General features: G+C 50.0%; 2 protein-coding genes across 2 annotated transcripts in view; one reads left to right on the top strand and one right to left on the bottom strand.

The window, feature by feature from the left end:
* Positions 1-16,328: 16,328 nt before the first annotated feature.
* On the top strand, positions 16,329-20,457 carry RASL11B (RAS like family 11 member B). Its single transcript, XM_047091687.1, has 4 exons — positions 16,329-16,558; positions 17,183-17,239; positions 18,375-18,451; positions 19,225-20,457. Exons 1-4 carry the CDS (start codon positions 16,417-16,419, stop codon positions 19,693-19,695), a joined length of 747 nt encoding a protein of 248 aa, XP_046947643.1. The 5' UTR covers positions 16,329-16,416; the 3' UTR covers positions 19,696-20,457.
* Positions 20,458-27,294: 6,837 nt separating this feature from the next.
* Positions 27,295-27,945, bottom strand: part of SCFD2 (sec1 family domain containing 2) — a 390,123-nt gene continuing 389,472 nt past the window's right edge. Inside the window, exon 9 of the mRNA XM_047090699.1 lies at positions 27,295-27,867. Within this exon, the coding sequence (XP_046946655.1) occupies positions 27,775-27,867 (93 nt within the window). The 3' untranslated portion in view covers positions 27,295-27,774. The remainder of the gene's footprint in view (positions 27,868-27,945) is intronic.

The raw sequence follows: 27,945 nt of genomic DNA on the forward strand, positions 1-27,945 counted from the left end.
CGGAATGCACAGATTCGTTCATCCAATCATTCGTTCATTCACTCACTCATTCACAGGCATCCGTTAAGCGCTACTATGTGCCCTGTACTAAGCACTTTTCTAGGTTCCGGAGTTAGAGCAGAGAAGAAAACAAGATCCCGACTCTCATGGAGCTTACACTGTAGTGCGGAGAGCTGGACGATAAGCAAGTAATGCCGCATGTCAAATGGTGAAGGGCGTAATGAGCTTGGAGCATATAATCAAGTGCACTGGCGGTGGGGGGGGGGGTGGGTGGGGAGTGAACTGAAGGGGAAGGATGGAGGGAAAGGGCACGGCAGCCTGTGCTAAGGAAGGGGCCTCCTCAGGGTCACGCTGTGTCATCACGGGGAGAGAGAATCTCCCGGAGCCTGCAGTGCACCGGGCAGCAGTCCCAATATCGCTCTCCGCCCCCTTCCTGGGCCTGATGGGCCCTGTGACCGCAAGGAACCTGCGCTTCCTGCCCTAAGACCCGTGGTGCGGCTGGTTGCTAATGCAGTGCACTAGTCTGTCTAAAAGAAATCATTCCATCTCTTGCCTGCGGATAGGGAGCAGAGGAGTGTCCCAGCTCTTGGCTCTCCTGCGCGTTTTGGCGAATGAACACAAGAAAGGCTGCCCCTTGCTCTTTCCAGCCTATCTCTTCATCTGGGCCCAGGTAAGGAAGAATTTGGGAGGGGATGTGACAGAGTTATAAATACGCTACTTCCCATAACTGATCAAGGGACAATCCAGCTGAAGCAAGAGCTCTTCACTTCATTCTCATACTGAAGATATCAAAGCTCTATAATCAAAGGCACTTTCATAGGCCTGATCTCGTTGGATAGTTAACATATCGTATGTCACAACATCTGTTCTAATTCTTTTGCCATTGAGCTAAATATATTTTCCAGTTAGCATGGGGGTACACATTCTGTGCAAAAAAAAAAAAAAAAAAAAAAGGTACATTTTTGTTGTTGTTTGGTTTTCGAGCCAGTTACGAAATCTCTCAGACTACACTGGAGTTTTCCTGTCTTATAAAACTTAAGGACGTGGATTGCATAGTTTTACATTCCAGATGAATCATTAATGGGCTTCACATAACGTCCCAGGCAGAAATGCTCCGGCCCATCTTCATGTTCCTCATGCTTTGGATGTAGAATTCCTCTACGAGCTACATTCTGTTGTGGGCAACTTCTATTCTGGGGCGAAGTTGTTTCTTTATATAGAAACCTTGTCAAATCAAGTGAGTACATGAGTCATTTGTGCATATCCTGAAAGCCATCCCATCAAATTTTTCTCCTCTGCTAGTCTCTTTTCTTTTTTAATTGGAAGGAAGTATCTTGATGAAAATCCTAAATTTTCACAGACTACGGTGAGAATGGTAATACTTTTTGGCGGTGGCCAAGTTTCACAGCCCTTTAAGAAATGATCACGACACCATTTGCATTTTCACTGACCAGGTAACCTGTATCTCTGTGAACTTGGGGCTCCGCTTCTGTAATTCACACCATAGCCTGTGATGTTTTAGACATTGCTGAATGGCCTGACACAGTGGTGCTAATCAGGGCTTAGAAAGTATTTGGTGGTTACTGTATTTCTTTTTTTTTTTTTTTTTTTTTTAATTTTTTTTTTCAACGTTTATTTATTTTTTTTGGGACAGAGAGAGACAGAGCATGAACGGGGTAGGGGCAGAGAGAGAGGGAGACACAGAATCGGAAACAGGCTCCAGGCTCCGAGCCATCAGCCCAGAGCCCGACGCGGGGCTCAAACTCACGGACCGCGAGATCGTGACCTGGCTGAAGTCGGACGCTTAACCGACTGCGCCACCCAGGCGCCCCGGTTACTGTATTTCTGAGAGCTAGATAAAGCAATGAGAATCAGTGTCTTTGGGACCAAACAAGACTTCATTCCTCTCCATTCCACTGGCTAGAGGATTTCAGGAATGGAGGGAAGGGAAGCTGGGTCTTTCCTCATAACGCAGGTGGATAGTTATGGAGAGTTGTGATTTCCTTTTAGTTTTGCATAGTATGCTAATGAGCTGAGGCTGCGGGGAGAGGCTTTGCCCTCTGTGCATAGACAAATAAGGATGGCTAGGGTGTCCTTTGGCGACCTCTAAGGCACCCTGAGGAGAAGTTCGAGGGCAAATATTAGGTGTGTCCAATCTACTTAGGAATTTGAAACCCAAGATTCTGTCAAACAATTGGCTCAATTGTCTGAATCTTTCTGAACCTTTCTGCTTGGGCGTATTTCCTGATCACAGTATCTTGTCGAGTGTCCCAAGAGTGCTCATTCCTGGGGAACCAAGGCTGATACTTATTTCTCTCTGTTCCTTTGTTTTCTGCACAGAGGATGAGGGAGAAATGGGAACGGGCAGATGGGCACGCTTGTAGGCATGAAAAGAAGGAAATTACCTACAAGAACATTAGCACTATCACATTTCATTTAACTAAAGGAACTCCTAACAGTGGTTTTATTAATAATGCATAATGTCATTGGACATTGTCATCGACAATGACATTGGCCATTGATGTTCCATGTTCTTTGGGAAAATGGGCGCCATGAGCTTTCTTGCTTTCAGTGAAAACACAGCGGAGATTCACTAGTTGTTCCAAGTAATTTTTAAAACTTGAATTTATTCTGGGTTATGGTCATCAGATTTCTTATCAAATTCATCATCTAGATTCCCAGAAAAATGACTTGGGTTGTTAAGACTGGAATCAGTGAAAGGGGAAGAAAATATCAGACTTTGCCCTGAATGAAAAAAGGATGATTTTTCACCTTTTCTTTTACTTTCAGCTTATATATTGCATTGAAAAAAAGAAAGAGGGTGGAGGAAACCGTCCAGAGTTAAGGAAGATAACATCTGATAGAGTAGCAAGGGAATATAATTGTAGAACACTAGTCCCTCTTTTTTCCCTGAGTGTGGAAAGGGGGAAATGTGGGCCATTTGCTACCATGGAAACCAACCAAAGTATGTGGGAGGGGGAGGGGAGGCCCATTCCAGGAACTTAAGGTTCTTACTTGTTTCAGAGTTAAAGTGTTCTAGTCAATAGGTGATCTTTGTGATGGCAAGAGGGGTGTGTGTGTGTGTGTGTGTGTGTGTGTGTGAGTGTGTGTATCCTTTTTATTTAATCGAGTTTCGAGTTCCAACTTGCCTTCCCTCCTACTTTGCCTTTTGAATCTAGTGATTCTGTCTTTCAGTACAGCTTCAACTAAAGGGAAAGTTGACAATTAAAAAAAAAATCATTGAACATCCGCTGTGTACCAGGCATAGCTCTACGTAGCGGAGACATCTAACACACACTGCATAGAGCCACTGGGTGAAACCTTATATTATGCAGATAGTTACATCTATTTCTATTTGCGTACTCAGAGATCTCTTAGCAAGTAAGCAGTTTTAAGTTTATTTCCTCCCCCTTTCAGCCAGGTGGTTTTAATTTTTAAAACTGAACGTTAAAAACACTAGTCATCCTCAACACAGATGTAGGAGACATGCCTCCTGTGTTTGCGGTTCCTTCACAATTCCATGTCACAGGCATCTGCCTTTCCTTTTCCCTTACCAGTGCTTTAGTCCTTCCCAAAGGAAAATGACAAAGGAGCCACAGATCAGGGGTTTGGAAAGCTCCTGAGTGGCGAGTCAACATCAGTCTCCCTGGTAGGAAGCTACAGGAGAAAAGATACAAAATCAGCATAAATGTGGGGAGTCCCCCCATCGCTGGAAGCATCCATGAGTAGGCTGGACAATCTCTTAGTAGGAATATTGTAAAAAAGGAATGGGACTAGATACTTCATTGTATATACAGTTTTAGATTCATGTCAAAATTGAGCAGAAGGTACAGGTTTCCCATATATAGCCCCTGCCCCCACCTATGCATAGCTCTCCCACTCTAAACATCCCCCATCAAAGTGGTATGTTAGTTTCAACTGACGCATCACTATCACCCAAAACCCAAAGTTTATATTGGGTTTCACTCTTGGCGTGGTGTATTCTATGGGTTTGGACAAATGTATAGTGACATGTATCCACTGTTACAGTATCACACAGAGTAGTTTCACTGCCTTAAAAGTCACCTGTGCTACACCTGTTCATCCCTCCGTCTCTGTTCCCTGCCCTGGCAACCACTGATCTTTTTACCTTCTTGGTTTTACATTTTCCACAATGTCATATAGTTGGAATAAATAGTATGCAGTCTTTTCAGATTGTTTTCTTTCACTTAATAGTATGCATTTAAGTTTCCTCCATGTCTTTTTGTGTTGTGACAGCTCTTTTTTTTTTTTTTTAGTGCTGACCGTTCCATTGTCTGGATGTACTAATATCCTTTTCAATTGTGTGTTTGTTTCTAGAGTTTTCAGGATAGCACTGATAGAGTATCCACAGAGATGAAATAGAAAGGAAGGCACAGCTTGCTTGATAGCTGTGACTTTCAGCAACGGAGGAGTGGCTGAGCCTCAGAGTTCTGAAAGAGGGATGTTGCTGATACTAGGGGTCAGTCTCAATGTGGCCTGGGCAGAGACCAGGACTCCACGCAAACAGGATATGTGAAGGCTTGTTCGGCACAAGTGGCGGAGACCTAACTCAAACCAACTTAAAGTGACTCAAAAGTAACCGTTTTTGACTCTTATGTCTGGGAATTTCAATGGGTAAGTCTGGATTTTTGGGCCTGACTTAATACAGGGCTAGAAAAGATTCCATCAGTGTGCTGGTCCCCATGCTTTCTTCTGGGTTGGCATTGTTCTCAAGCAGACTCCCGCACAAGGCTGCTGTGATGGCTACCTGGAACTTGGGGCTCACTTTCTACCAGCTGATTAATATCAGGGCAAATGAAGCATCCTTTTTTTACCAGCCAAACTCTCAGGGAGGGATTTCATTGGCCCAGTCCCGAGTGAATCCCTGGGGTTTATTGGTATCCATTTCTGAAATTAGGGTCTGGTAACCATCCCCCCCCCCCCCCACCAACTACCATTATCAGAGCAACATGAGAGTGGGTAGGGGACATATCAAAGGGAACATTGGTGAGCTCTTACTAAAGAATGGAAAAGAATTCTGTGCAAGTGAAATCAATAGATGTTCCCTGTGTTGGACTATAGAAAAACATTTTAAACAAGCAGAGATGGGTGTAGATACACAGAAGCAAGGAAAACAGTGGTTTCAAAGCAATCAATTGAAAACTTCATTATACTCTTTTATAATTGAAAATTAAATGTCTGGGGGAACCTGGTCTCTCTTTTTGCAGGCCTACAAGTTCTTTGGGCTGCTGGAGTAGTAAGGAGGAAACGGGCTCTCAGCTTCACTTCCGTCCATTTCTCGTGTGCTGCTGAGACTAGGAAGCTAAGCACATCTCCCAGACTCATCTAGGGTAACGGATACAAATTAATTTCATTAACTTGTTACGGAACTTGGTCTGGATCACCTGGCAGAAAAACCAAGAGGCACTCGGAGGTCTTGGAAGGCAGGAGGTTTATTTTACACTGGCGGGCTCAGAGGAGATCACTCTGCAAAGATCTGCATCCTAAGCACAAGTATGGGGGACAATTTCTAGTCTGTTACTTCTGCATTCTGCATTAGTAGTAATTTGGCGTGCACACGCGCAGCAAGCGGGGCAGGAAGAAGAACCCAGAAGGGGAGTCTTCGGTCAGGGACTGAAATATCCCTGTCAGTCCTGTCGGCCATCTTATAACAGACTTTTCCCTATCATTCCCCTCTTTGATGCCCCTTTAAACAGATCTAGGCTGTGAGAGGGCATCATCTTCATTTATTACGGGCTGGTCCTTTCCCTTAGTTCTCTGACTTTGGTTGTGACGATTCCCGACTGGTTTACAAAGAAACGGCATTTTTCTCTGAGGAAGATGCAGGTGCCCCCTTTCTCGTCAGTGAGGAGGTCAAGTGCCCGTCTGTTCTGGAGGGCAACTCCTGCCAGGGAACTTATTTGGCTCTGCAGGGACACTAGGGAGTCAGCCACTCCTTAGTCCCACAGAAGGACCTGTGCCTCCTATGCCAGTCTCTGTCCCCATGGCTATTCCTGTCCCTAGGAGGACTAGTGGCAACACACTCATTTAGCCTGGGCGTTAGGGCTGAAGGTTTACAAATGAGGCCCAGACTAGAGGCAACCAATACCGACAAAACATCCTACCCATAAGAGGAAGGTGAGTGAGAACAGGAACCTCTCGCTGTTTTCCCAGCTTTCTGGGGCAACCTCTGCCAATCTGATGGCAAGGAGTAAGGACAGTCTATTTATTTTATGAGACCAGTGATTCCTCAAGCTTCTGCTGTGTGTAGACCAGTCAGCTTCCGGGGTATGGCTGGAGCAGGGCTGAAGGTCCTAAGAATCTAAGGCTCTCCAGAAGATTGCTTTGAGTGGGTTTGTCGGACTTGGGTCAGTCTTTCAAGTCTGGGGCTTCTCAGGATTGGCCCTCTTGACTCTGGAGTGGTGGACCCATGGAATGATACCTGAGACCTTGAGGGCAGTAGGGGTGGTCGGAATAATGGTATGAGGCCCAGTCCATTGTGGTTTGAGAGGGTCTTTTTTTCCAATCGTTGACCCAGACTGAGTTCCCTGTACAGACTGAGAAGGCTGTACGGGGGATCCTAAAGAGATTGAGTCCCTCTCTACGGTATATTGTTGTAACTCTATTAGGGTGGCCCCTAAAGCTTGAGTTGTTTTCTTAATCCCCTATCCTCTATTTGGTGTAGGTTTCCTGGGAGGCTCCCTAGACACGGAGGGGGCCTCCCATATATTAGTTCAAAAGGGGAGGAACCTTGAGTTCCTGGTGTGCGATGGGACATGCAGGAGTGCCAGGGGCAACAGGTCCAGCCACGGGACATCTGTTTCCTGACAGAACTTGGCTAAGCTTCCCTTAAGGGTGTGATTCATTCGCTCTACTTTCCCTGAGCTTTGAGGCTGGTAACCAGTGTGAAGCTTCCAAGGGATGTTGAGGGAGTCGGTTAAAGTTTGCGTAACGTCCGCCACGAACGCAGGTCCGTTATCACTGTGGATTGTGGCCGGTAGGCTGAACCGGGGGCAGTCTCTCTCAGGAGGACTTTAGCTACCTCCCGGCTCTGTTCTGTCCTGGTAGGGAAAGCTTCGACCCATCCAGAGTACGTACAGACTATTACCAGGAGGTATCCAAATCCTCGGCTTGGCTGGACATCTGTAAAGTCTATTTCTAGATCTTCAAAGGGGGTAGCTCCTACCCTTTGGACACCCGGCAGGGGTCGCGGTGCAGATGGGGCATTATTCCTGGCGCAAATCACACACCATTCGCTTATTGCTCGACATAACGCTGGCAGCTGGCTGATGTAGTATTGCTTTTTGAGGAGGGCCTCTAATGCAGTTTTTCCTAGATGGGTAAGTCGATGGTTTTCGCCTACTAGATGCCCTCCTAGGGCCGCTGGGACAAGATGCGCCCATCTAGCAGTTTCCGCCATCCTTCGTTGGTCTGGGTGGCCCCCTCGATTTTGGCCCATTTATTTTCTTTTTTAGTATATTTTGGTGGAGGGGTATCTGCCAGGGGTGTCAGGGCCATGTAAGGGAGGGGACATTGTCTGCCTCCCTAATGACTGCTACTTTAAGCTGCCTCATCCGCCAGGCGATTTCCTCCTGCCGTAGGGTCGTCTCCTTTCTGGTGTCCTTTGCTGTGTAGAACTGCAACCTTTTTTGGGAGCCAGTCAGCCTCGGGGAGTTTTAGTATTTAATATTTAGAATATTTAGTGTTCTTTATTTTTGATGGCTTTTCCCACTGCGGTGAGGAGACGCCTCTCCTTGTAGATTGCCCCATGTATCCATACAGTGGCAAAGGCGTACCAAGAGTCAGTGTAGACGTTGACTCGCTTGTCTTTGCTGATGGTGAGGGCTCGGATTAAGGCATGTGATTCAGCCCGTTGGGCTGACCATCCCACAGGTAGGGCATTGGCCTCTAGGACTTCATCTGTGGTTGTCACTGCATACCCTGCCTTTCAAACACCCTCTGTGATGAAACTGCTACCATCACGGAACAAGGTGAAGTCTGGGTTCTGTAGGGCCTGATCACAAAGATCTGGGCGGCTTGCGAATACTTTATCAGTCACTTTAGAATAGTCATGGTCTGGTTTCCCTGCCTCAGAAGATAGGAAAGTTGCGGGGTTTAGCATCCGCACTGTTTCAAGAGCGACCCGTGGATTTTCGCAGAGGATCCCCCGGTATCGTGCTAGCCGAGAGTTGGAGAGGAAGCGGTGTCCTTGAGTGGTCACGAGAGACGCGACAGCATGAGGGACCTTGACATTTAGTTCGTGTCCCAGGGTGAGTTTATCTGCTTCTTTAATGAGCAGAACTGTGGCCATCCTGTTGCTGCTGGGTCCAGCCTCTTCGACTGCTACTGGCCTTGCCAAGGGCCAACAGTCTGCGACCTTTTCCTTCTCATGCACAAAGAGATTAAAAGGCTTTTCTATATTTGGCAGGCCAAGGACTGGTGCCTGCCCCAAGGTGGCCTTTATCTCTAGAAAAGTGGCTTTGGCCTCCTCTGTCCAGACAGGGGGTTCTCGATCTGGCCCTACCAAGAGATTCTCGCTATTGCTGGGAATCTGGGAATCCAGATTTGGCAGAATCCCACAGCCCTCAGGAATTCTCATAGCCCCCTTTTAGTTTGGGGCTGGGGTAGGGAGGTGATGACCTTCTTTTTCTCTGGCCCTGGTGCTTTTTTTCCTTGGGTGAGGAGGAAGCCTGAGTATCAGATTTGCTGTCGGCAGATCTGTGCCTTTTTTCATGAGACCCGATACCCTGAGTCCGACAGGAGCTGGAGGAGGACCCTTGTGCCCTCTGTACAATTCTCTCGGGTATTGCTGCAAGGAGGACATCATCCCCATACTGGAGAAGGGTGCAGCGTGTGGCCTCCCTTGGCAAGCCAGCGAGGTCTCTGGCCAGTGCCTCCCCAAAGAGGGCAGGCGAGTTTTTAAATCCCTGTGGGAGGCGCGTCCAAGTCAGTTGTATCTGACGCCCTGTGTCTGCTTTGGTTCATTCGAAGGCAAACAAGGGTTGGTTCAGGGGGCCAAGCAGAGGCAGAAGAAGGCATCCTTTAAGTCTAGGCAGGTAAACCATCTGGCAGAGCCCGGGATCTGGCTGAGGAGGGTGTACGGGTTCGGGACCACTGGGTGCAAGGAGCTTAAACTGGCCGGTATCCTCCTACCGGCTTCTTGACTGCAAGAGTGGGGTGTTCCAGGGTGATTGGCATTCAACCAGAATGCCTGCTTCTTTGAGTCTGGTCAGGTGTTCTTGGATGCCTGCCCTTGCCTCTTGTGGGGAGGGAGATATTGCCGCTGTCTCTGCGGTTGAGCCCCTGGGATTAACTCTACAATGACAGGGGCCCGGGTGTGGGCAATTCCGGGGGGGTTGTCCTTGGCCCACACAGTAGGGAAGGCAGTCCTGAATTCGGGTGGGCCACTTGGCTGGGCCTGGGTGCAGAATAGCCTCCATTTGGATCCAATCAGAGGCTGGTGCCTCCTGTTGGCTCAAAGGTTATTTGGGCCCCCAGCTTTGAGAGTATATCCTGGCCGAGGAGAGGGATAGGGCACTCAGGTAAGTAGAGGAATTCATGCCGTAGTGTGTGGCCCCCAGGTTCACATAAAAGTCATAGTTTGGCCCCTTACTTTTATTTTGACTGTGGGCTCATGGGGGCCAAGAAGTGAGCCTGGTCCCCCTCAGTCTGAATCTATTTCTGCTAGACCTGTGATGTCTTTTTTTGTAGGGTTCTTGTGCGTATCGCTGGGTTTTGGGGACATTTCCCCGGTTGGGACATTTATTCTTTTAATGTCCTTTCTCCTTGCAGTAGGTGCAGTGATCCCTTGCTAAGGAGGTTTTGGGCCTTCCCCCTTTTGGTGGCTGGACCTTCCCCGTCTTTTTGTTGTGGCACTCTTGTGCCACGGGGTACAAGCATCGCATAACCTTTCATAATAATCCCTGGGGGATTTCCCTTGCTGCTGGGCATGTTCATGGGCTTCTTAGCCCCTTGTTGGATCCCCCAGAGGAGAGTCTCTTGGTACCGGTGGCTGTGGACTGGCATCTGGAGAGTGCCTGTGCCTGGCTGAGGGCACAATCTGGCCACTGGTCCAGGGGAGAGAGGATCTTCCAAGTCCGGACGTGGTGGGGAGACCGAAGGTGGTGGAGTATTGGGAACCAGGGGATTCATATGGTGGGGGCAAGATTGGCTCTTCCCCTGGATCACCAGTGAGAATTTGTGGAGGTCGAGACTTCTGTTGACCTTCCTTGGGCCACTTTGTCGAGGCGACTAAGACCCTAGTCTGTCCCTGCTTGTTGCAGGTAAATCGCACCCAAGGGGGAAGGGTTTGGGCAACCTCTAACCAGGAGTCTGTATACGGGAACTGATCAGGGTAACCTGGGTGTCTGGTGACAACATTCCAGACACGGCGGACCATTGGGACACCTAAGGTTCCCTCCAAGGGCCATCCTACACCAAAAGTGTGCCATTCTAACTCACATAGGGTCCTTAACTTGCCGGGGGTCATTTTAATTCCAGTCTCCCGAAAACCCCTTCTTTGCTCTGTCCCGACCCCATAATGTTCCCGTGAGACAGCGTCGCAAAGACAGTCAGAGTGGTAGGGGTGCCCCCTCTAATGAGGAGACCAGTCAGATGCCCGTCTGGCCGTGTCCCGAAGGAATTCAGGTGACGCTTAGCCATAGCGGTCTCAGCTTTGTAACTTACGATCAGAAAATGATTCCAATGCTACCATAGACTGTGTGCTGTTCACCACGGAATCGCAGACCCGCGGGGCCCACTCAGACTCCCTGGGCTTTTGGGGACCTTAAGGGTGCCCACCCGGGGAGCCACAGAATCGAACTTGGCAGGCAAGCCAGACCGAGTTGCACATTCACACTCACATACATACCAGAGGTCATCACATTCCCTCCCACAGAATTTCTACCTGTGAGACCACTGAGGTCTCCAGGGAGTGATCAGGTCCCCTTCCACCCCTATGGGTGGGCCAGACTGAAGTGGGGCCCTAGGCCTTACCAGTTCCGATGTCTGTCGGGTCCAGGTCCTCACCTGCCAAGTCTCCTGAGTCTGGGGGAAACTGCGGAGCGGGGCCGGCCTGAGGCGACCCAGCGGAAGACTGCCAAAAATCAAGCAGAGCTCGCCTTCGCCATTGAGATTCCTTGTTCTGTCACCCGCCTTGCCATTTTCCCAAACCGGTGGCAACAAAAGGCCAACGTGTTTGGGTTTCCCGGTCAGGGAACCAAATGTTACAGAACCTGGTCTGGATCACCCGGCGGAAGAACCAAGCGGCGCTCGGGGATCTTGGAAGGCAGGAGGTTTATTTCACACCAACCCGCTCAGAGGAGATCACTCTCCAGAGGTCTGAGGCCTGAGCACAAGCACGTGGGACAATTTCTAGTCTGTTACTTCCGCATTCCGCATTAGTAGTAATTTGGTGCCTGCGGCAAGTGGGGTGGGAAGACGAATGGGGGGGGGAGGTCTTCAGTTAGGGACTGATAACTTGCCAGGGGTCATTTTATTTCCCTATCAGCCCCGTTGGCCATCTTATAACAGATTTTTCCCTATCAAACTAGATGCTCTCAGATAAGATTTGCAAGGCAGAAGCAGGGAGGACGCCGTCTCTCTGTGGCTTGGTTGTTTTCTGCTGTCAGGCTCCATTGTGGAGATGCTGGGCTTTTCTACCCTGTCCAGTCACTAGCTGTGTGGTTTTTGAGAAACGGTAGAGTGGAAGACGTAGGGCTCCCTGGGTGGGCCAGTTCCGCAGCTCTGGGCGTCATTTCTGCAGGCTAGGACTCTAGGCCTTCTGACAACATCGAATGCAGGTAACTCCCCACATTGATGATTTTTCTGTATAAATTGCTAAAGAGGCATCTGTTTATTGGATCTAAACAGGCGGAGTTGACAAAAGTCTAAAACATAGGTCTGGGGAGATCTGATTTGAGAGCAGCCCTTGCTGACATGATCAGAGGAGAAGGTCATTTGACTTCCCTGGGGTGTGGTCCCACGCAAGAAGGGAGGAACACACGCTACTTCTGGGGCTTTTTTTTTTTTTTTTTTTTGTCAATAACTGTGCCTGTCCTTGGAAATCACCAGGAGTCTTCCCTCTGAACGTCGGGATTCTCTCAAGGTAAGGCTTTTGCTTTTATTACCGAGCACCTCCTGTCTACTGGCCAATGCTGTTTCCCCTGCAGACTAACCCATGTCAGTCCACACTCCCCACCTCTGAGGTCTCTTTCACACTCGCTCAAACAGGTGCATATGTGCACGTGCACACGCACACGTCCCTGTACACAATACGCAACATTTTCAACGACTTGAATTTTTTCACATTCTTCCTTGACTCCCACAATCCAGGTGTTTTGATCCATCATGTAATCGTCTGGCTCCCGAATTTTCCCTCTCAAAGCATTTTCTCACATTGTATTGAAATTGCTCATTCACTTCTCTGTCTCCCATGTTAAATGTAACTGCAGTGATGGCAAAGACCGTGTCTGCCTTGTTTGCCGGTGTAGACCCAGGACCCGGCATAGTGCCTGCTATACCCATGTCCCAGACATTTAACATTGAATTTATATTCTTCTGTTTTTTTTTTAATTAAAAAAATTTTTTTTTTTTTTACATTTATTTTTGAGAGACAGAGTGAGAGACAAAGCACAAGCAGGGGAGGGGCAGAGAGAGGGAGACACAGAATCCAAGCAGGCTCCAGGCTCCGAGCTGTCAGCACAGAGCCCGACACGGGGCCCGAACCCATGAACCGCGAGATCGTGACCCGAGCTGAAGTTGGACGCTCAACCGACCGAGCCACTCAGGAGCCCCTATATTCTTCTGTTCTAAGGGCTTGCAGAAATTGGATTGTCTCAGAAGCTCTCAGATCAAAGATCAGCTCTAAAGATCAAAGGAGGTGATAGAAACTCCAGGTGCTGAGGCAAAACTGGGACTTGGCAAAATGTTTCTTTTCCTTCCTAGGTCTCTCATGTTCCCCACCTCCCATCCTCATCTCTTTCAGCTCAACCAGAACAAACAAACAAACAAACAAAACAGTGAGAGAGAGAGCAGTTCAGACCACTTTGCTGCATTGTGGCACAGGAGACCATCTCACTGTGAACATCCTGGCTATTTTCTATGTTATTCATCCTTCTTAAACTTTGGCCCTGTTCCTTATATGATACGTGGTCTTAGAGGAATTTTTAATCTAAGACTCTGTTTTCTCATTGGGAAGCATGGGGCCTTACAGATGGCCGCAAATTCCTTCGCACTATTCCCATCTTAAGGTGGGATCTGTGTCTCTGCACCTTGACAAATGGAATATAGCAGAAGAGATCTGTTGCACAGCCCTTAAGAGACTGGCAGCTTCCTGGGGTGCCTGGATGGCTCAGTAGGTTAAGTGCCTGGTTTCGGCTCAGGTCATGATTCATGATTCCCCCCCCCCCCCCCCCCCCCCCCCCAGTTCAGGAGTTCGAGCCTCACATCTGGCTCTGTGCTGACAGCTCAGAGCCTGGAGCCTGTTTGGGATTCTGTGTCTCCCTTTCTCTCTGCCCCTCCCCTGCTCATGCTGTGTCTCCCTCTCTCTCAAAAATAAGTAAACATTTAAAAAAAAAAGAGAGAGACGGGCAACTTCCGATTCCTGTCTTAGAATACTAAGGGAAGCTACCCGCCATGCTGTGGGGGAGCCCGAGCTAACCACACAGAGAGAGGTCAGATGGTGAGAGAGACGCCAGCTCGTTCCAGCAGCCCCAGCCACTCCAGCTGAAACGCAGATGTGTGGATGAAGAAGCTATCTTGGACACCCAGCCCCGATGAGCCTTCAGATGACTCCAGCCAAAGCTGCCATCCAACTACACAACATGAGAGGCCCCAGGTGAGGACTGCCCAGCAGGGCACAGTCAGCCCACAGAACCGTGAGCCACTAAGGTCTGGTGTGGTTTACTAAGAGCAATACAGAACTGCAAGTGGAAGTAATTATCTATCTACCTCCTGGGACTGCTGTGAAGGTAAAGTGAGATTCTTATATGCTGAATCCCTAGTCTGCTGCCTGGAATAAAACAAGCTTTCAGTAAGTATCAATTCCCCTGCCCCTCCCCCTTCCTTTTTATCAGTTCTACCCATTTCCAAGAAGGGGTAACTCTCAGTGTCCTTATCTGAAGCAAGCAGGGTGGAGGTGGGCGATTTGCTAGGCGTTTTTTTGTTGTTTTTTTTTTTTATTTGAAGAGCTCCCTTTTCTTTTTCTAACTTTCCCTTGTGTCTTTCTTTTCTGTGTTCTTTAAAACACAGCCAGATCATTTAGACCTAAAATAAGAATACCAAATCCAGCCTTTTGTGTGTGTGATTTTTCAGACAGAAAAATCATAGGTTTAGTACAGGCTCGTGGTCATGAAAATCAAGCTCCAGAAGCGAAAATGATCCAAAGCAAAATTCCCCTGACAATTTTTGTCATGTCTGTGTATGAGTGTGCGTGTGTGTGCAAAAAGCAGTTAAAAACTTGATGCAATTATTTAACGATGTAAGTAAGCATCATAGAATTACAGGCTTCTTCGGGGGAGCGGTTAAAAAGTACACGATTCCCTGTAATTATAGTCTTGCTACGTTTGCTTTTATAGAAAACAAAATTCAAGTTTGATTTAAACCACGCAGAAAGACCTCATGCATATCGGAAATGCTCTTTTTCCTTCCAACTCAAATGGCAAATTAATTGCATTCTTGTGATCTTCCTAGAAGTCACCCTTTTATCATGTTTATTGCCAAGGTTGTGTGTCTTGGCATCTCCCCGTCGAATTCCCACAAACACCTAAACGGAAAGGCAAGAGGGTTCATCTCAAGAGTCTGAGCTGGGTCAGTTTAATGAACTCTGTCCAATACCTGGTCAGTTAAGTTCAGGGCATGCGGGGCAATCAAACTAGATGCCTGACACATATAGCTAAAGGAATGGGTTTATTTTACTTTTTGTATTTAAATCTTTAGTGGAGGCCTGGACACAAAGCCACACCGTGGGCTGCCATATGCCCCCAGGATAAAAGCCTCTGGAACAGCTGGGGGCTCACAAGGTTAGAACGGTGGGGAGGAGAGCCTTTAGCCGAGAGAGAGAGGGAGAGGGAGTGTTCGGTGACATTCTGCAGTCAGTTCCAGCTACAGAATGTCGCCCGGATGGGGCCTGCCACTGAAGACTTCCCCTAAAAAGAACGCAAGGGGCTTGAGCTTGGGATTTAATGAGTGCCAGCCCACGTCTTCCTTGGCATCAAGTCAGTTAACCAAGAGTCTTGCCTTTCCTTATAACCACAAACTAAGGGCTGCGGACCCTTTCCGGGTTCTGTCTCCCAACCCAGTCGGTATCCAGAGACAGCTGGGGTTACGGTTTTCTTTCCATTTCACAGCTCTCTGAGGAGGTGTGACTGTGTGTGAAGCGCTAGAAAGCTTGTTCTATAATTACCTTCTGATTTGCCTCTGAGCGCACAGTACACCCACCCGACCGGCTGTGTGTTCACGCGCTGCGTGTGTTCACGACCCTGCGCGCTGGGGTCGGAGAACGTGGGTCTACAACAAAATGGGTGACATGACTTTGTCCCAATGGTAAATGTCACATCTCAGGGGAGTGGATACGGGGTCTTTGTAACTAATTGCCATCACAGCCAAATCTACGATCCGGACGCACTCAAGTCAGTGCAACCACGCCTCAAATGAAGGAGACTGCACGGGGCCAGGCAGCAGGACGCTCACTTTCCGACCCCAAGCGCTCACACCCCCCGAGGCCCTGGCCAGCACGTTCCCCACCGCGCGTGGGCGTGGGCGTGCAGGCCGGAGGCCCCGCAGCGTGCTTCGAGAAGCAGGCGCACGGGATGGGGACCCGGGGGGGGGGGGGCCCTGCCCAGGATCTGCTCTTGGAGGGCCCTGCTCGCCGCCGCCGCCGCATCCCCCCGCGCCCGCCCGGAGGCCCAGCCCCGTCCGGTTCCCGGAACCCGAGGCGCCCCCAACCACGCAGCCACAGCATCGGCCGCGTGCCCGCTCAGCGGGACCCCGGTCGGCACCGGCGCTGCCTTCCTCCGCGCCCGCCACTGGTTGCGCCTTCGGCTCGCGCCCACACGTTGTCCAGTCTCGGGTCCGCAGCCCCATTTTCCGCACGCCTCACGGGGCCCCACACTGGCTCCCGGCGCCCCTAGGGGTGCGGGGCGCGCGGAGCGGCGCCGGGGGCGGAGCCTCGCGGGGGCGCCCCGGGATTGGCCGCGGGAGGCAGAGGGCGGGGCGAGCCCCGGAGAAAACAGCGCGCGCGCAGCCCGGAGGCCGTCCCAGTCCCGAGCTGGAGCTAGTCCGAGCAGTTTCGCGGCTGCGCTTTGGTGCCTTTATTCCGCGGACCCCTCGGGCAGGGTCCTCCCACCGGCTCCAGCGCAGCACACGCGTCCTCCCGCCCCGCAGGTGCCGCGTGGTGCAGCCCCGGCTGGAGCGGCGATGCGCCTCATTCAGAACATGTGCACCATCGCCGAGTATCCCGCCCCGGGCAGCGCCGCCGCCGCCGACTGCTGCCTGGGGGCGGCGGGCCGCCGCCTGGTCAAGATCGCGGTGGTGGGGGCCAGTGGTGTGGGCAAGACCGGTGAGTCTTCGGGCTCGGCAGTCCCGGGGGCTGGACGGGGGCGGCCCCCTAGGAGTTGCGTGTGACCGAGGCGTAGGGGAGAGGTGGGAGCTGCAGCTGACCGCCCGTCCCCTCCTCCTGATCCGCTGCCCCTCCGGAAGGACCTGAGCCAGCCTTGCCTCCAACTCCCTTCTTGGACAGATGAGGGAAACGGGGATCCTGACTGGCCAGGCCACCTTCTGGGCACCACCGGCGCAACTGGGATTAGAACTTTGGGGGTTTTGAGCCTCTGGCAGTGCCTGGAACTGAAAGGGAACTTAGTGAACGGAAGCCCTCCTGGAGGACTTTAAGGTTGGGAAAGACATTCGTCTCTTGGAAGGCTTAGGTGTGGCTCAGGCGGGCTCAGAGGAGGCGGGTGGGCCAAATGACCCTTCCAGCTGGACAGAGCCATAATTCATGATGCCTTCTAGCCCCTCTCCGTTGTGTCTGGAAGAAGGGTCGAGGAGCTGCAGGGTAGGAATTTCACTTGGTGGCCGCCCGGCTTGCTTTCTCTGGGAGAGCTGTTTCCCGGGCTGGGGGTGGGGTGGAGACCAATGTAACTTCTCATGCCAGAGTGAACTCTCCTTTTTCTTTTCTGCCCTGCAGCTCTGGTGGTCCGCTTCCTCACCAAACGATTCATTGGTGACTACGAAAGGAACGCAGGTGAGCAGATGCAAAATTTGGGGAGAGCCCTCTCAGCTTGCACAGTACTGCAGGGTCTCCCAGGCAGGCTCCTTCACAGTGACAGTCTGGGCGACAGGATCCTGCCACTTCCAATTTTGTTTGCCCCCTCCCGTGCTCCCCTCCCCTCCCATAACTGCCATCTGGCCTCATTCCATTCCAAGCCCATTCATCATTTTATCAAGTGCCTGAAAGTATTCTCCTTGGTATGTTTTAACTATAGGGACCCCAGTTGGAAGCACCCTTTGTACTCAAGAGCCTCCCCCTTCAAAACACTCCTGCAAAAGTCATAAAAAAAAAAAAAAAAAAGATGGCCAACTCCTCCCCCCACCCTTCTCCCTCTCTGTTGGCTGCCTTTCAGAGGTGACCTTTTAAAGCAAAGGCCAAAGGAAAGCAGTTGTAAACCTAAAGTTCTTTTTTCTTAACAAAGAAAAAATAACTGGATGGAAGAATTTGAGGAGGAGGGCTCCCGAATAAATGAGAAGACACTATTTCAATGTCTCTGATTAAGGATGGCCACTGGGGAGGCTTAAGGGCTTTCTACCTATGCTCTGTTAGCAAATTGCTTAAATCCTTAGACCATATTTAGTACCTAAGGGGATTATTCGAACTGTGCTGCATAAACCATCCCAAGATAAGGCATTGCAGCCTTCTGCTTTGATGTAGATTTGGCTACCATCATGTCACGTTTTTATTCCAACTGATAACGTTGGCTGTGCATTTACGAACAATATTTGCCTACCAAGCTATTGTGCTTAATGATTAAATTTACATCAAAGAGTAGTGAAGTACTAAAACAAAAACAAATGCCATGCATGCTGAACAAGAAGATTTACTTCAAGGAAATACTTTAGATATGGAAGAAATTGGACAAATCAGTTTTCAAAATCCTGCAAACCTTGTCTTGGATTTAATAAAGCCACAAATCTGGGGTTAACATTGCAGTTAAAAAGAAAAATAACTGAGATGAGCTCATTAAGTAGAATAAACTATAGCTTATTCTTGTGCATTGGTTCAAGTTATATTGTCTTTTCTATTTAAAAAATCCCACCATGTTTTAAAAGTTGTACAAGAAGGAAAAACTTTTCTTTTTTTTTTTTTTTTTTTGCCTTTACAGGTAATCTCTATACCAGACAAGTCCAAATAGAAGGTGAAACCCTGGCTATTCAGGTTCAAGACACGCCAGGTATTCAGGTAAGAAGCTCTGAGGTTCGGGACTAAGTCAGGCTGTGGGATTGTTCAGTTCTCAGGATGCCTCATGCTAAAGAGGAGAGAAATTTGGGGGAGTCCCATCTAGGCCTTTCCATGTTGCTTGTCACTTCCGTGTTATTTGGCCGTTGGTCAGTCTTTGCCTGGCTTAATTTGGGAGATTTGGCTCAGGGGCACAGATCTTCTCTTAGGCGGATTCTGTCTGGGAGGAAAGACCAAACCACGCTTGGAATTGGCAAAGTTTCCTTGCTGTGCTTAAAAAGAGTGGTTTTTACATGTGTGTATTTGGTATTAAAAATCAAACATTTAGGTGTAGTCTGCAAATGCTTGGGATCATTTTATATTGTGGAAAGTTACTCTATAGACAAAAGAGCCATGCTGGTGTATGTGTGTGTTTTTTTCCCTCTTGAACTGGGCAGTTCTCCAGGTTTAAATGCTTCCAGCTCCTATCTTTACTTCCCCAGACTTACTGTCTAGCCAGTTAATTTCCCATTTTGTGCAACTACAAAGTCTCTCTGCACGGAGTTCTCTGCAGGTCAATTTTCCACTCGAGTGTGGTGAGCTGCACTGTTATTTATTCCAACCGTGTGCAGCTGGATCAACATATTGTCAAGAAAGCCGGACTGTGCGCGGATATAACTTGTTGATGGCCTGCAGCCTGGCGTTACCGTCGAGGGCGCTTTTGAACCCGCTGCCCAGCCAGGCCAGGGCTCTTTCCGGCCCTCACCGTTCGCCTTGCCGCCACCCCTGTCTTTCAGGTCCACGAGAACGGCCTGAGCTGCAGCGAGCAGCTGAATCGGTGCATTCGCTGGGCAGATGCCGTGGTGATCGTGTTCTCCGTCACTGACTACAAGAGCTATGAACTCATCGGCCAGCTCCACCAGCACGTGCAGCAGCTACACCTGGGCGCCCGGCTGCCCGTGGTGGTCGTGGCCAACAAAGCTGACCTGCTGCACATCAAGCAGGTCGACCCTCAGCTCGGACTGCAGCTGGCCAGCGTGCTGGGCTGCTCGTTCTATGAAGTGTCGGTCAGCGAAAATTACAACGACGTCTACAACGCTTTCCACGTCCTGTGCAAGGAAGTGAGTCACAAACAGCAGCCCAGCAGCACACCAGAGAAGCGGAGAACCTCCCTCATTCCCAGGCCCAAGTCCCCCAACATGCAGGACCTGAAGAGGAGGTTCAAGCAAGCCCTCTCTGCCAAAGTGAGGACTGTCACCTCCGTCTGAAGCAGGGACACTGGGGGGGGGGTCTGGTCTTCCCAGGAAGAGGGCCTGAGGTTCTTGCAGCACAGGAATGATGGGTGCTGGCAGTCATTCACGGTTCCAGCAGGAGCCGGAGCAGAGCGGCCAGGAGGGTCTGTGGGACTGCTACAGAAACTTCCGTTCTGAGCCGGGGAGGGGGGGACAGGATTGATGAGGCTGGAATGAGCCCACTGAGCCACTCTGAGTATGTGAAATGTGCTCCACGTCTTTTCCTTTGGAGTGGGGAGGGCGGCGTAACCGCTTTGGATTTTGTTCTTGACCTCGTAAATGATGGTCAGTTGTAGTTTCTGCAACTATATCGATGTGGTTGATGGTGGGAACGAGAGAACAGCTTAACCACTCCCAGCCTTTCCACGTTTTCTCTCTTCTTTCTTTTTTCCCTTTTCTCCCTCCCCCCCCCCCCCGCCCCCCCAAGAGGAAGGACTGCTTTTTCCTCTTACGAGTCTGATTCGCATCTCTGGAACACTGTTCCTTACAGAATGCCTTTCTAACCTGAAGGACACCCGAGATTTCTTCTTTAAAGAACAAGGAGGAAAATACTACCCCCACCCCCAATAAAGGGTGGGGTTTATGGGCCAGATGTTATGTATATGGACGGACATCCGGAAGCTTATATGGCTTGCAGGAAGGGCTGCTTCCTCCTGACACGGGAGGAGTATGTTCAGTTGAGCATGTGTTAAATGGTTGAGAACTCAAACTCTTCAGCCCCAGACTTTGAGTAATTGTGAGACTGTATAATTTTTTTTTTTTTTTTTTTTTAGCTGTTGCATCAGGTACAGGAAAAAAAAAACCGTGTTCATTGATTTTGATGTGATCTGTGTAAATGGCACACAGCAATGACGTCGGGTTGTTTCCTAGGCCTGGCCGAGTGTGGCTTAAGTACGGAAAACACTGTCTTACAGCAAGTGCACGGATACAGGGGCGACCGCCAAATCCCGTACACAGACGCACTTTAAGAAGCCACTCATGCTTTGGCTTAAACTGTAATTAATTTATTTTATGTACAATAAATCTCATTTTAAAAGCGTAGACCTCTGGCTTGGTCTCCATTGAAATGTTCACTTTCTGTCCTTCAGACAAAGTGTCCCTCAGTGACTTGTCCTTACTGGGCACTTTGAGTGAGGCGTTACGGCCTCCTAGGGTTACCTCTTGGTTTCACAGCCAACCGACGAGATGCCTTCTCTTCACCCCCTTTTACAGAGGAGGAAACAGGCTTACAGACCAGCTAACCAACTTGTCAAAGGCCCCACCCAGCCTGGGAGCGCTGGAACTGTATTTTGCCGCTTTCTAGTCAAGAGTAGCGTGTCTCCTATTCATTTCCTTCACGACCCTCCAGGTAAAGCGAAGACAAGCGTCCAGCTCTGTGTCTTAGGCTGTTAGGACAGCTCTGCGAAGCCTCGAAGATAACACGCTTCTGTACAAGATAACGGCTTCTCTCTAGACACGTGGCTTATTTGGCAAACTCCTTGGGGTATGGTGCTTTCAAAAAGTGTGCTTTGTTCCCATTGTAGAAGCTCGGAGCTGTTGATCTGGGGCTGGTCAAGAGCCCTTCCTGCGTCTGCTGCTGCCACAAACGTAGGTGCCGAAACCTCCGGGCTTCTCTCCCCTGCTTCCATCTGGGACCGGGAGACCTTTCATGCAGGCCACGTTGAGTTGCCATCTTTACAGGCCCGTAACCACCTCTGAGGAGGGCCTTCACGTACATGACCTCATTGAATCCTCAGGGTACCCCTGTGAGGAGGGAGGGGAGGAAATACCACCATTTACAGGTGAGGAAAACAGGCTCTGAGTTTTGAGCGATGTCCGCAAGGTGGCACAAAGGACAGGAGTCAACGTCTTCTGAATGTATGCCATGTTCTTATTTCTTCATAATGTTTCATGCACAGGGCACTGCTTGGCCATGGGACCAAGGCAAGCAGTCAAAATGGCCGGCTATTGAGGGCCTACTGCGTTATGGTGCCAGACTTCCAAATCTCTTTTCCCACAGGGTAGATATCCTGCCTGCTCTTGACAGGGCTTCTGGTGACACCCCAAACCTGCCTGATATGGAGGGCAGTTGTCCACACTTACCCATAACCTAACCTCTGAGAAGGTGATGGGTGTGGGGGGGCAGGGCGAGGAATGGTATTCGCGTGAGATTCTAAAAACGCCTCAGTTCAAAGGCACTGACAATCATCTCCAAGGGCTTTCTGCTTGCTTTTGGTTTCATTCGTTTTCTGTGGTTCTATTAACAATGTCCAGTGACCAAGAGGTTAAACTTTATATACCTAGCAGAGGTCCTCTACCCATGTTCTGGAATTAACGAAGACACAAAGTTTTCCTGTGGGCTTTATCTCGGAAAGGTGCTGAGTAGCGCTGCCCCGCCATCCATTTACGGGCACACCGTTTCCTTCCCCACCCCGGTCCATCTGCTCTCCTCCCTGTGAGCTTCACGTCCTGACCTCCTGGCACTTCATGGTTGCCCCTCACTTTCCCACTATGCTGGACTCCGTCGCTCTTTACCTCGGAAGTTAGGGTGGGAAGGGGGTCTCAGAGCTGCCCTCCATCCAGGGGGAAGAAGTGTCTGTGAGAGAGACCCTGCTGGGAAACCTCCCAGGTCCCAGTTCTGCGCAGCGTCTCAGGCTAACTTAAATATTTATAGTTCTGGAAGGAACACACCATATTTTCTTCTCACGAATTTAGCTTGTTTCATTACCTTTGCGCATCTCTTTCATTATTAGTGTTTCTTAATCCCTCTGTGTTGGTTTTAACATTTCTGAACTGCAACCATATGGCACTGAGAAACCGTGTCTCCCACCTAGGACGGGGACTGCCTCCTTGGCCACCAGGGGAAGGAGGAGGGATCGGTGGTGGGGGGGGGGTGATGGAGACAGGAAAGGAATTAAAATTCATGGAGCATTTGTAATGTGCCCGATTATAAATGCTCTCCTTTCATCTTTTGAAGAATCCTCTGAGGAAGGTAATGCTAGCACTCCCATCTTAAAGATGGGGAAACTGAGGCTCAGGGTACATCACCTGCTTGGGCCACACAAGTAGTAACAATGAATGTTTCTGTTTATTGAAACCTGTGTCAGGCTGTAGCGGGTATCGGAAATAATGTTCCCCACACCAACCCCACAGACGACTTTTAGTCCCTTCTACAGGTAGGCGGAAGGGAGGCGCCGAAGAATGAAGGAGCTGGTCCAGCTCCTAAGGAGCGGATTCAGGACTCCCCCGCCCCCCACGCCCGTCTGGAGCCACAGCTCAGCCCGTGGGCAGCCGGCCCCAGCTTCCCCGCTCTCCTCCTCCAAAGTGCCCCCGGGGTGCTCTCCTCTTCTTTGGCGGACCCTGGTCCTCCCTCCCCGGGCCCACTTTCCTCCATCCCCCTGTGGCAGCCTTGGGTTTGGGGCTCCTCCCCAGCCCCAGGCCCCCTGGCCGGCCACATCTGCTGTGGCCATCGGCCTGGCTCACTGGCCTCCAGTCGCAGCTCGGTAATAAAGACGCAGGCAGGGGCTGGCGGGGGGGGGGGGGGGGGGCGGGGGGGGGGGAACAGCACCGCCCACAGCCCGTCAGCCTCACGACCGACCGGATCCGGGCCTGTCTTGCTGTCTGGCTTTCCTCCCCGCTGCAAATCAAAACCATTCGGAGCGCTCTGCGGCCCGCCGGCTGCGTGGTGTGCCGGGTGGGAGAACCTTCCTGCCTTCCCCGGGGCTCCTGCCAGCCCCCAGCCTGCTTGGAAGGTGGACGTGCCCACGGGGCGCCCCTCGTGGAGACACAGGCCACTTGGACATTTCGTTTTACACCCCAAGGGAGAAAACAAAGGCGTTTTCCGAAAAGGCTTGTGGGCAGATCCCTCACAGGAGAGCAGTTGGGTAACTCTTGGTCCTGCCCCTGCAGGGGTGGGGTGTGGGGATTGCCCCGCAGAGTCTCTGCCCGTAAGTTAACATAGGCCCTCAGGGGATGGCCAAGACAGAATCATAGGGCTTTATTTATTACAGTAACTGCACTAGGAGACCTGATGTTTTCTGCACTCCCTTTAGAAGTTTCCGGGAAGTTCTTACCGTCCTCCTCACTTCCCTAACTTGGTGTGAAGAGAACAGGCTTAGGGTTGTTACTGATTGTGGCAAGATCCCAGCCACCCCCTCTCCCTTCTCAAATACCCTCCATCATCTGGTTTTGTCTTTTTTTTTTTTAATTTTTTTTTAAACGTTTATTTTATTTTTGAGACAGAGAGAGACAGAGCATGAACGGGGGAGGGGCAGAGAGAGAGGGAGACACAAAATGGGAAGCAGGGAGCCATCAGCCCAGAGCCCTACGCGGGGCTCAAACTCATGGACCGTGAGATCGTGACCTGAGCTGAAGTCGGACGCTTAACCGACTGAGCCACCCAGGCGCCCCTGTTTTTGTCTTTTAACATTCCTTTTGAGAGAGAGACCGAGGAGTTTTTTAATGTGTCTTAAGGAGGGATGGCAGACATTTATAATACTGGATTATTTGTTACTGAAATTCTGGTTCTGCTAACCAAGGTAAAATAAACAAGAGTGGTCTTGAGGGGAGCTTGACGGAATTCTTTGTTACTGGGATAACACTGGAATGGAAGGGGCCCTGGTGTAAACAGAGCCATTTCCATAGCCCTGGCCCTCTGGGGACAACCTTTGGCGGACAAGGCCCCCGGGGTGCTTCTAAACGCTCGGCGTGCCCGCACTGTTTGCCGCAAAGCGGACTCCAGACGAAAGGTTCACCAAGGCAGACGTCAAATGCTACACAGTATTTACACCTCTATCAACTGTGTTTGGACAGAGTGGCCTGTGAGGTTCTTGGCAGAAGGGCCGCATCTGTGTGTGCTCGTTTTGTCCCCGCCAGCCAGAGTTCAGGTGGCAACACTCAGACCCAGGCCCGAGAGAGAAGAAACCAGCACGACAGCCCGGCCGTCTTGTAAGCCACCTTCAGGCAGCCCAGATCCCTTTAGAATTGGCCCATTGGCATGTGGTTGAATCGGGTGTCAGCCTCAAGGAGGTCAAGCTCAGGATCCACCCAGACTTCGGGGCTAACCTTCATTCGTGATGGAGAAGCTGCTGTCGGAGACAACATGAGGCCCTGAATGAGCCATCATTAGACATTTACCACCAATAATGGGGATTCCTACAGGCTCTTGGCCAGCTTTGCCATGTGCCATATCCTAAGTGCTTCACACGGATTTATTATTTTACTTCTCACGCCAACCCGATGAGGTCGGCCCTATGATCGTCCGATTCCACGGTCCGCTGAGAACCGAAGAAGTGAACTGCAGCATGGAAGAGGTGGGATTGGAACCCAGGCCATTGGCGCCTGGCCTCTGGGCTCTCCTGTCTTAGAAATCTGTGGCACCAACGCGTTCTTCCTCCTCTATTTCCTCATCTCGTGGCTCCCAGCAATGCCTCTGAACTTTCTCTTCGTTTGACATTATTCTCCTGTTGAGACTTTATCATGTTGCGAGGAGACCTCTTTGCTGTCCTCGCTGGTCAAGGCCCAGTCCTTGCCATCACGTGCTAGCTGCTGTGTCGGGGCTGGCTTCCGTCCACAGCAGCTTCTCTCGTGAGGTAGGTACCTTCCGTGAGCATGCGTAATTTCCAAATGGAGGCACTGAGGCTCCGCGAGGTCCACACCGCTGTTTGTGAGCACAGATGAGACCGAACCCAGGGAAGACTTTGGAACTCTGTTCACCGACCTTCACAGGAAGTCAAAGAACACAATCCCTGTCTCCCTTGTCCTCTCCCACTCCCCGGCAGTGAGCACAAGAAGAAGGCAACACCAAGGAGGTTTTAGGAGGTTCTAACAAGGGGGCCAACGTGCCATTTCCTGAGTCCCTTCTTTTTCCTTATCTGACGAAGGCCCTTTGCAGGATTTATACCAAGTCTCCATTAGGCTCCTGCTTTTTTAATGCAAGGGACAGGGTTCTGTCCTGTGTCTCTTACCTTCTTATTCAAACCAAATTCCGGCCACCACGAACTTCCTCTTTTCTCCAAAGCCTCCCGCTACCTGATTGCCTGTCTCGCTCAGTTCCTCCAACCAGTGACCACAGAGATGGAAAAAGATGGTGATAAACCTAACTTGTGACATTCCTTGCACACAGAGACTGCCTTTGACCATATTAAATATAGTACTGAGGGCATCTGGGGGGCATGGTAAATGCTAATGGACAACATTTACAATCAGGAACGCCCTTCTTTTGTTAATTCCAGACTAGCAGCTTTTGAACATTCTTTTTTTAGAGAAAAAATTAACTTGTAAGAATACATTAAAGCCTCAAAAGTAGTACACAACTACACGTTTGCCGTGAAGAAAATTCGAACCACACAGAAGTCTACCAAGAGTGAGACTCCCCCTTTTCTTAGCCCTCCCACCCAGACTCCTTCCCAGAGGTAACTACTTGTTAGCAGTTTGGTTTTTGTATTTCCAGAAAGTTTCCTTTGCATATGGACATATGGCTTACCACTTAACCTGGAGCAGATGCTCACACAGGGCGGGGGCACCGGGAGAAGGCCCAGCTGCTTGTTCTGTGAGAGCCACAGAGTCAGGGGCACAGCTGGCTCCTTCAGGAGCATGGCCCGGAACCTAGCAGGGTGCCCGGGACGTGCCTCTCAGTATTTGGAAATGAATGAATGAATGAATGGCTGAACAGATGAATGAATGTACATTGAGACAGAGAACAGGGTACATAATTTTTTAATTTTAGAAAAGAGCGATGTCTGCTTTGATGATCATTTCTTTTGGGCTTGCCATTTGCTTCCTTATTCAAGTTCAGACTTCTGGGTTAGGGGAATGAAAGAAGCATCTGGGGTCTCCGTATTTCAGCACCATGAAAGAACCGGTTTCAGGTGGAAAACACACTTGGATCACAAACAAACAAACAAACAAACAAAAAACCACCTCCAAAACATCGGTGTCTATAAACACTGCTTTGATTGCATCTCAGAATGATTTCCAACTTCACGGTTTTTTCCTAAAATAACATTATTTTATAGAGAACTAGAATCAGAGGCACGTGAGGGTTTTGATCTACATTTGACTTCCTCTACCTGTTCCGCCCTCTCTCGAACTGTTTGTCAGCTTTCCCTCTTTATTACAAACATCTTTTGGAGATGCCAGAGAGGTCCGTGAACCACACACCTGCGAGTGTGTGGGTTAAGCAGTTGCTTTTTGCCAGAGTTCTTAAACAATTTCACTGGGTTTTTCTGATATGACCAGAAGGGAAAGTTAGGCAAACAGAAAAGAGAGCTCTCTATTTCGACAGCAACACTACTGAATACAAGTCCCAGGGGATGGGGTTCCAGTCTCGACTCCCTGGACCAGGTGATCTTTATGGGGCCTTCCTTTGGGAGGGGAGGACACCTTTTACAGGCAGGGACAGGCCTCCAGTCAGCCTGTCTCCCACCTCTGTTCTGAGTAGACACGTGGGCCGGCCTGGTGAGCACGCCGGGAGGGTGCCGGACTTTGTGACGGCAGGCGGACCACCAGCCCGGTCCTAACTGCTGCCCGCCCCTCCCTCCCTTCCTCGCCTCTTCAGCAAGGTCTCAGATCCCATTTGAATGTTCCCCCCCCCCCCCAGTTACATAATCTTAAGGAAAACCAAACTTTTTTCACACTCCTGATGTGAAGCATGTCTAATTTCTTGAGCAACTGCAGATCAAATGGCTTGTAATCTACCAACACTCGCCAACAGGCGTTTATTTAGAAACAGTGAGCTTGCGGCTGGAATCAGGAAGATTCCAGGATCACAGAATCCAGGATCACAGGAATCAGGACCACAAAGAGAGGGTTGAGGAGAAACAGGGATGATGTCAAACATGGCCAGCTGAAAGACAGTTTGACACCTTTAGAAAAATGAAAGTAATTTTTTTTTTTTTTAAGTTGTTGGGAATCCGAGCAAAGTACTTTGCCGCATGGTTGCCAAGACCCTTCAGGCAGAATTCTGTCATAGCCACCGTTAGCAAGGGGACACCGGTTTGGGAGGCGTATCTTGAACGGTGACAGGATAACGGTATCGGTATTTCCAGCTCAGGTAAGTCTCATCCTTGCAGATGCTCAGAAGCCAAGGTCTGGATGCAGCCGGTCAGTCGCAAATAACAGCTCAGGAATGTTAAATGGCTTCAGGAGTCGCGTGGACAGCACGATAACCTATCAGCAGGAGGGGACAGATACACCACAGACAATTAGGGATACCAATCCCAGGTTATCGGATGACAAGAAATAAAA

The sequence above is a fragment of the Lynx rufus genome, unplaced genomic scaffold, assembly GCF_022079265.1.
Source record: "Lynx rufus isolate CCGP_SWC_20201006 ecotype Redwood Valley unplaced genomic scaffold, mLynRuf1.p SCAF_3, whole genome shotgun sequence".
Lineage (NCBI taxonomy): Eukaryota > Metazoa > Chordata > Mammalia > Carnivora > Felidae > Lynx > Lynx rufus.

Bases quoted from the DNA above. Each gene is read 5' to 3' on its own strand.
- RASL11B (XM_047091687.1), top strand. From the start codon at position 16,417: ATGCGCCTCATTCAGAACATGTGCACCATCGCCGAGTATCCCGCCCCG. The intron at 16,559-17,182 runs GTGAGTCTTCGG...TCTGCCCTGCAG, and splicing joins CAGTGGTGTGGGCAAGACCG to CTCTGGTGGTCCGCTTCCTC. The intron at 17,240-18,374 runs GTGAGCAGATGC...TTGCCTTTACAG, and splicing joins TGACTACGAAAGGAACGCAG to GTAATCTCTATACCAGACAA.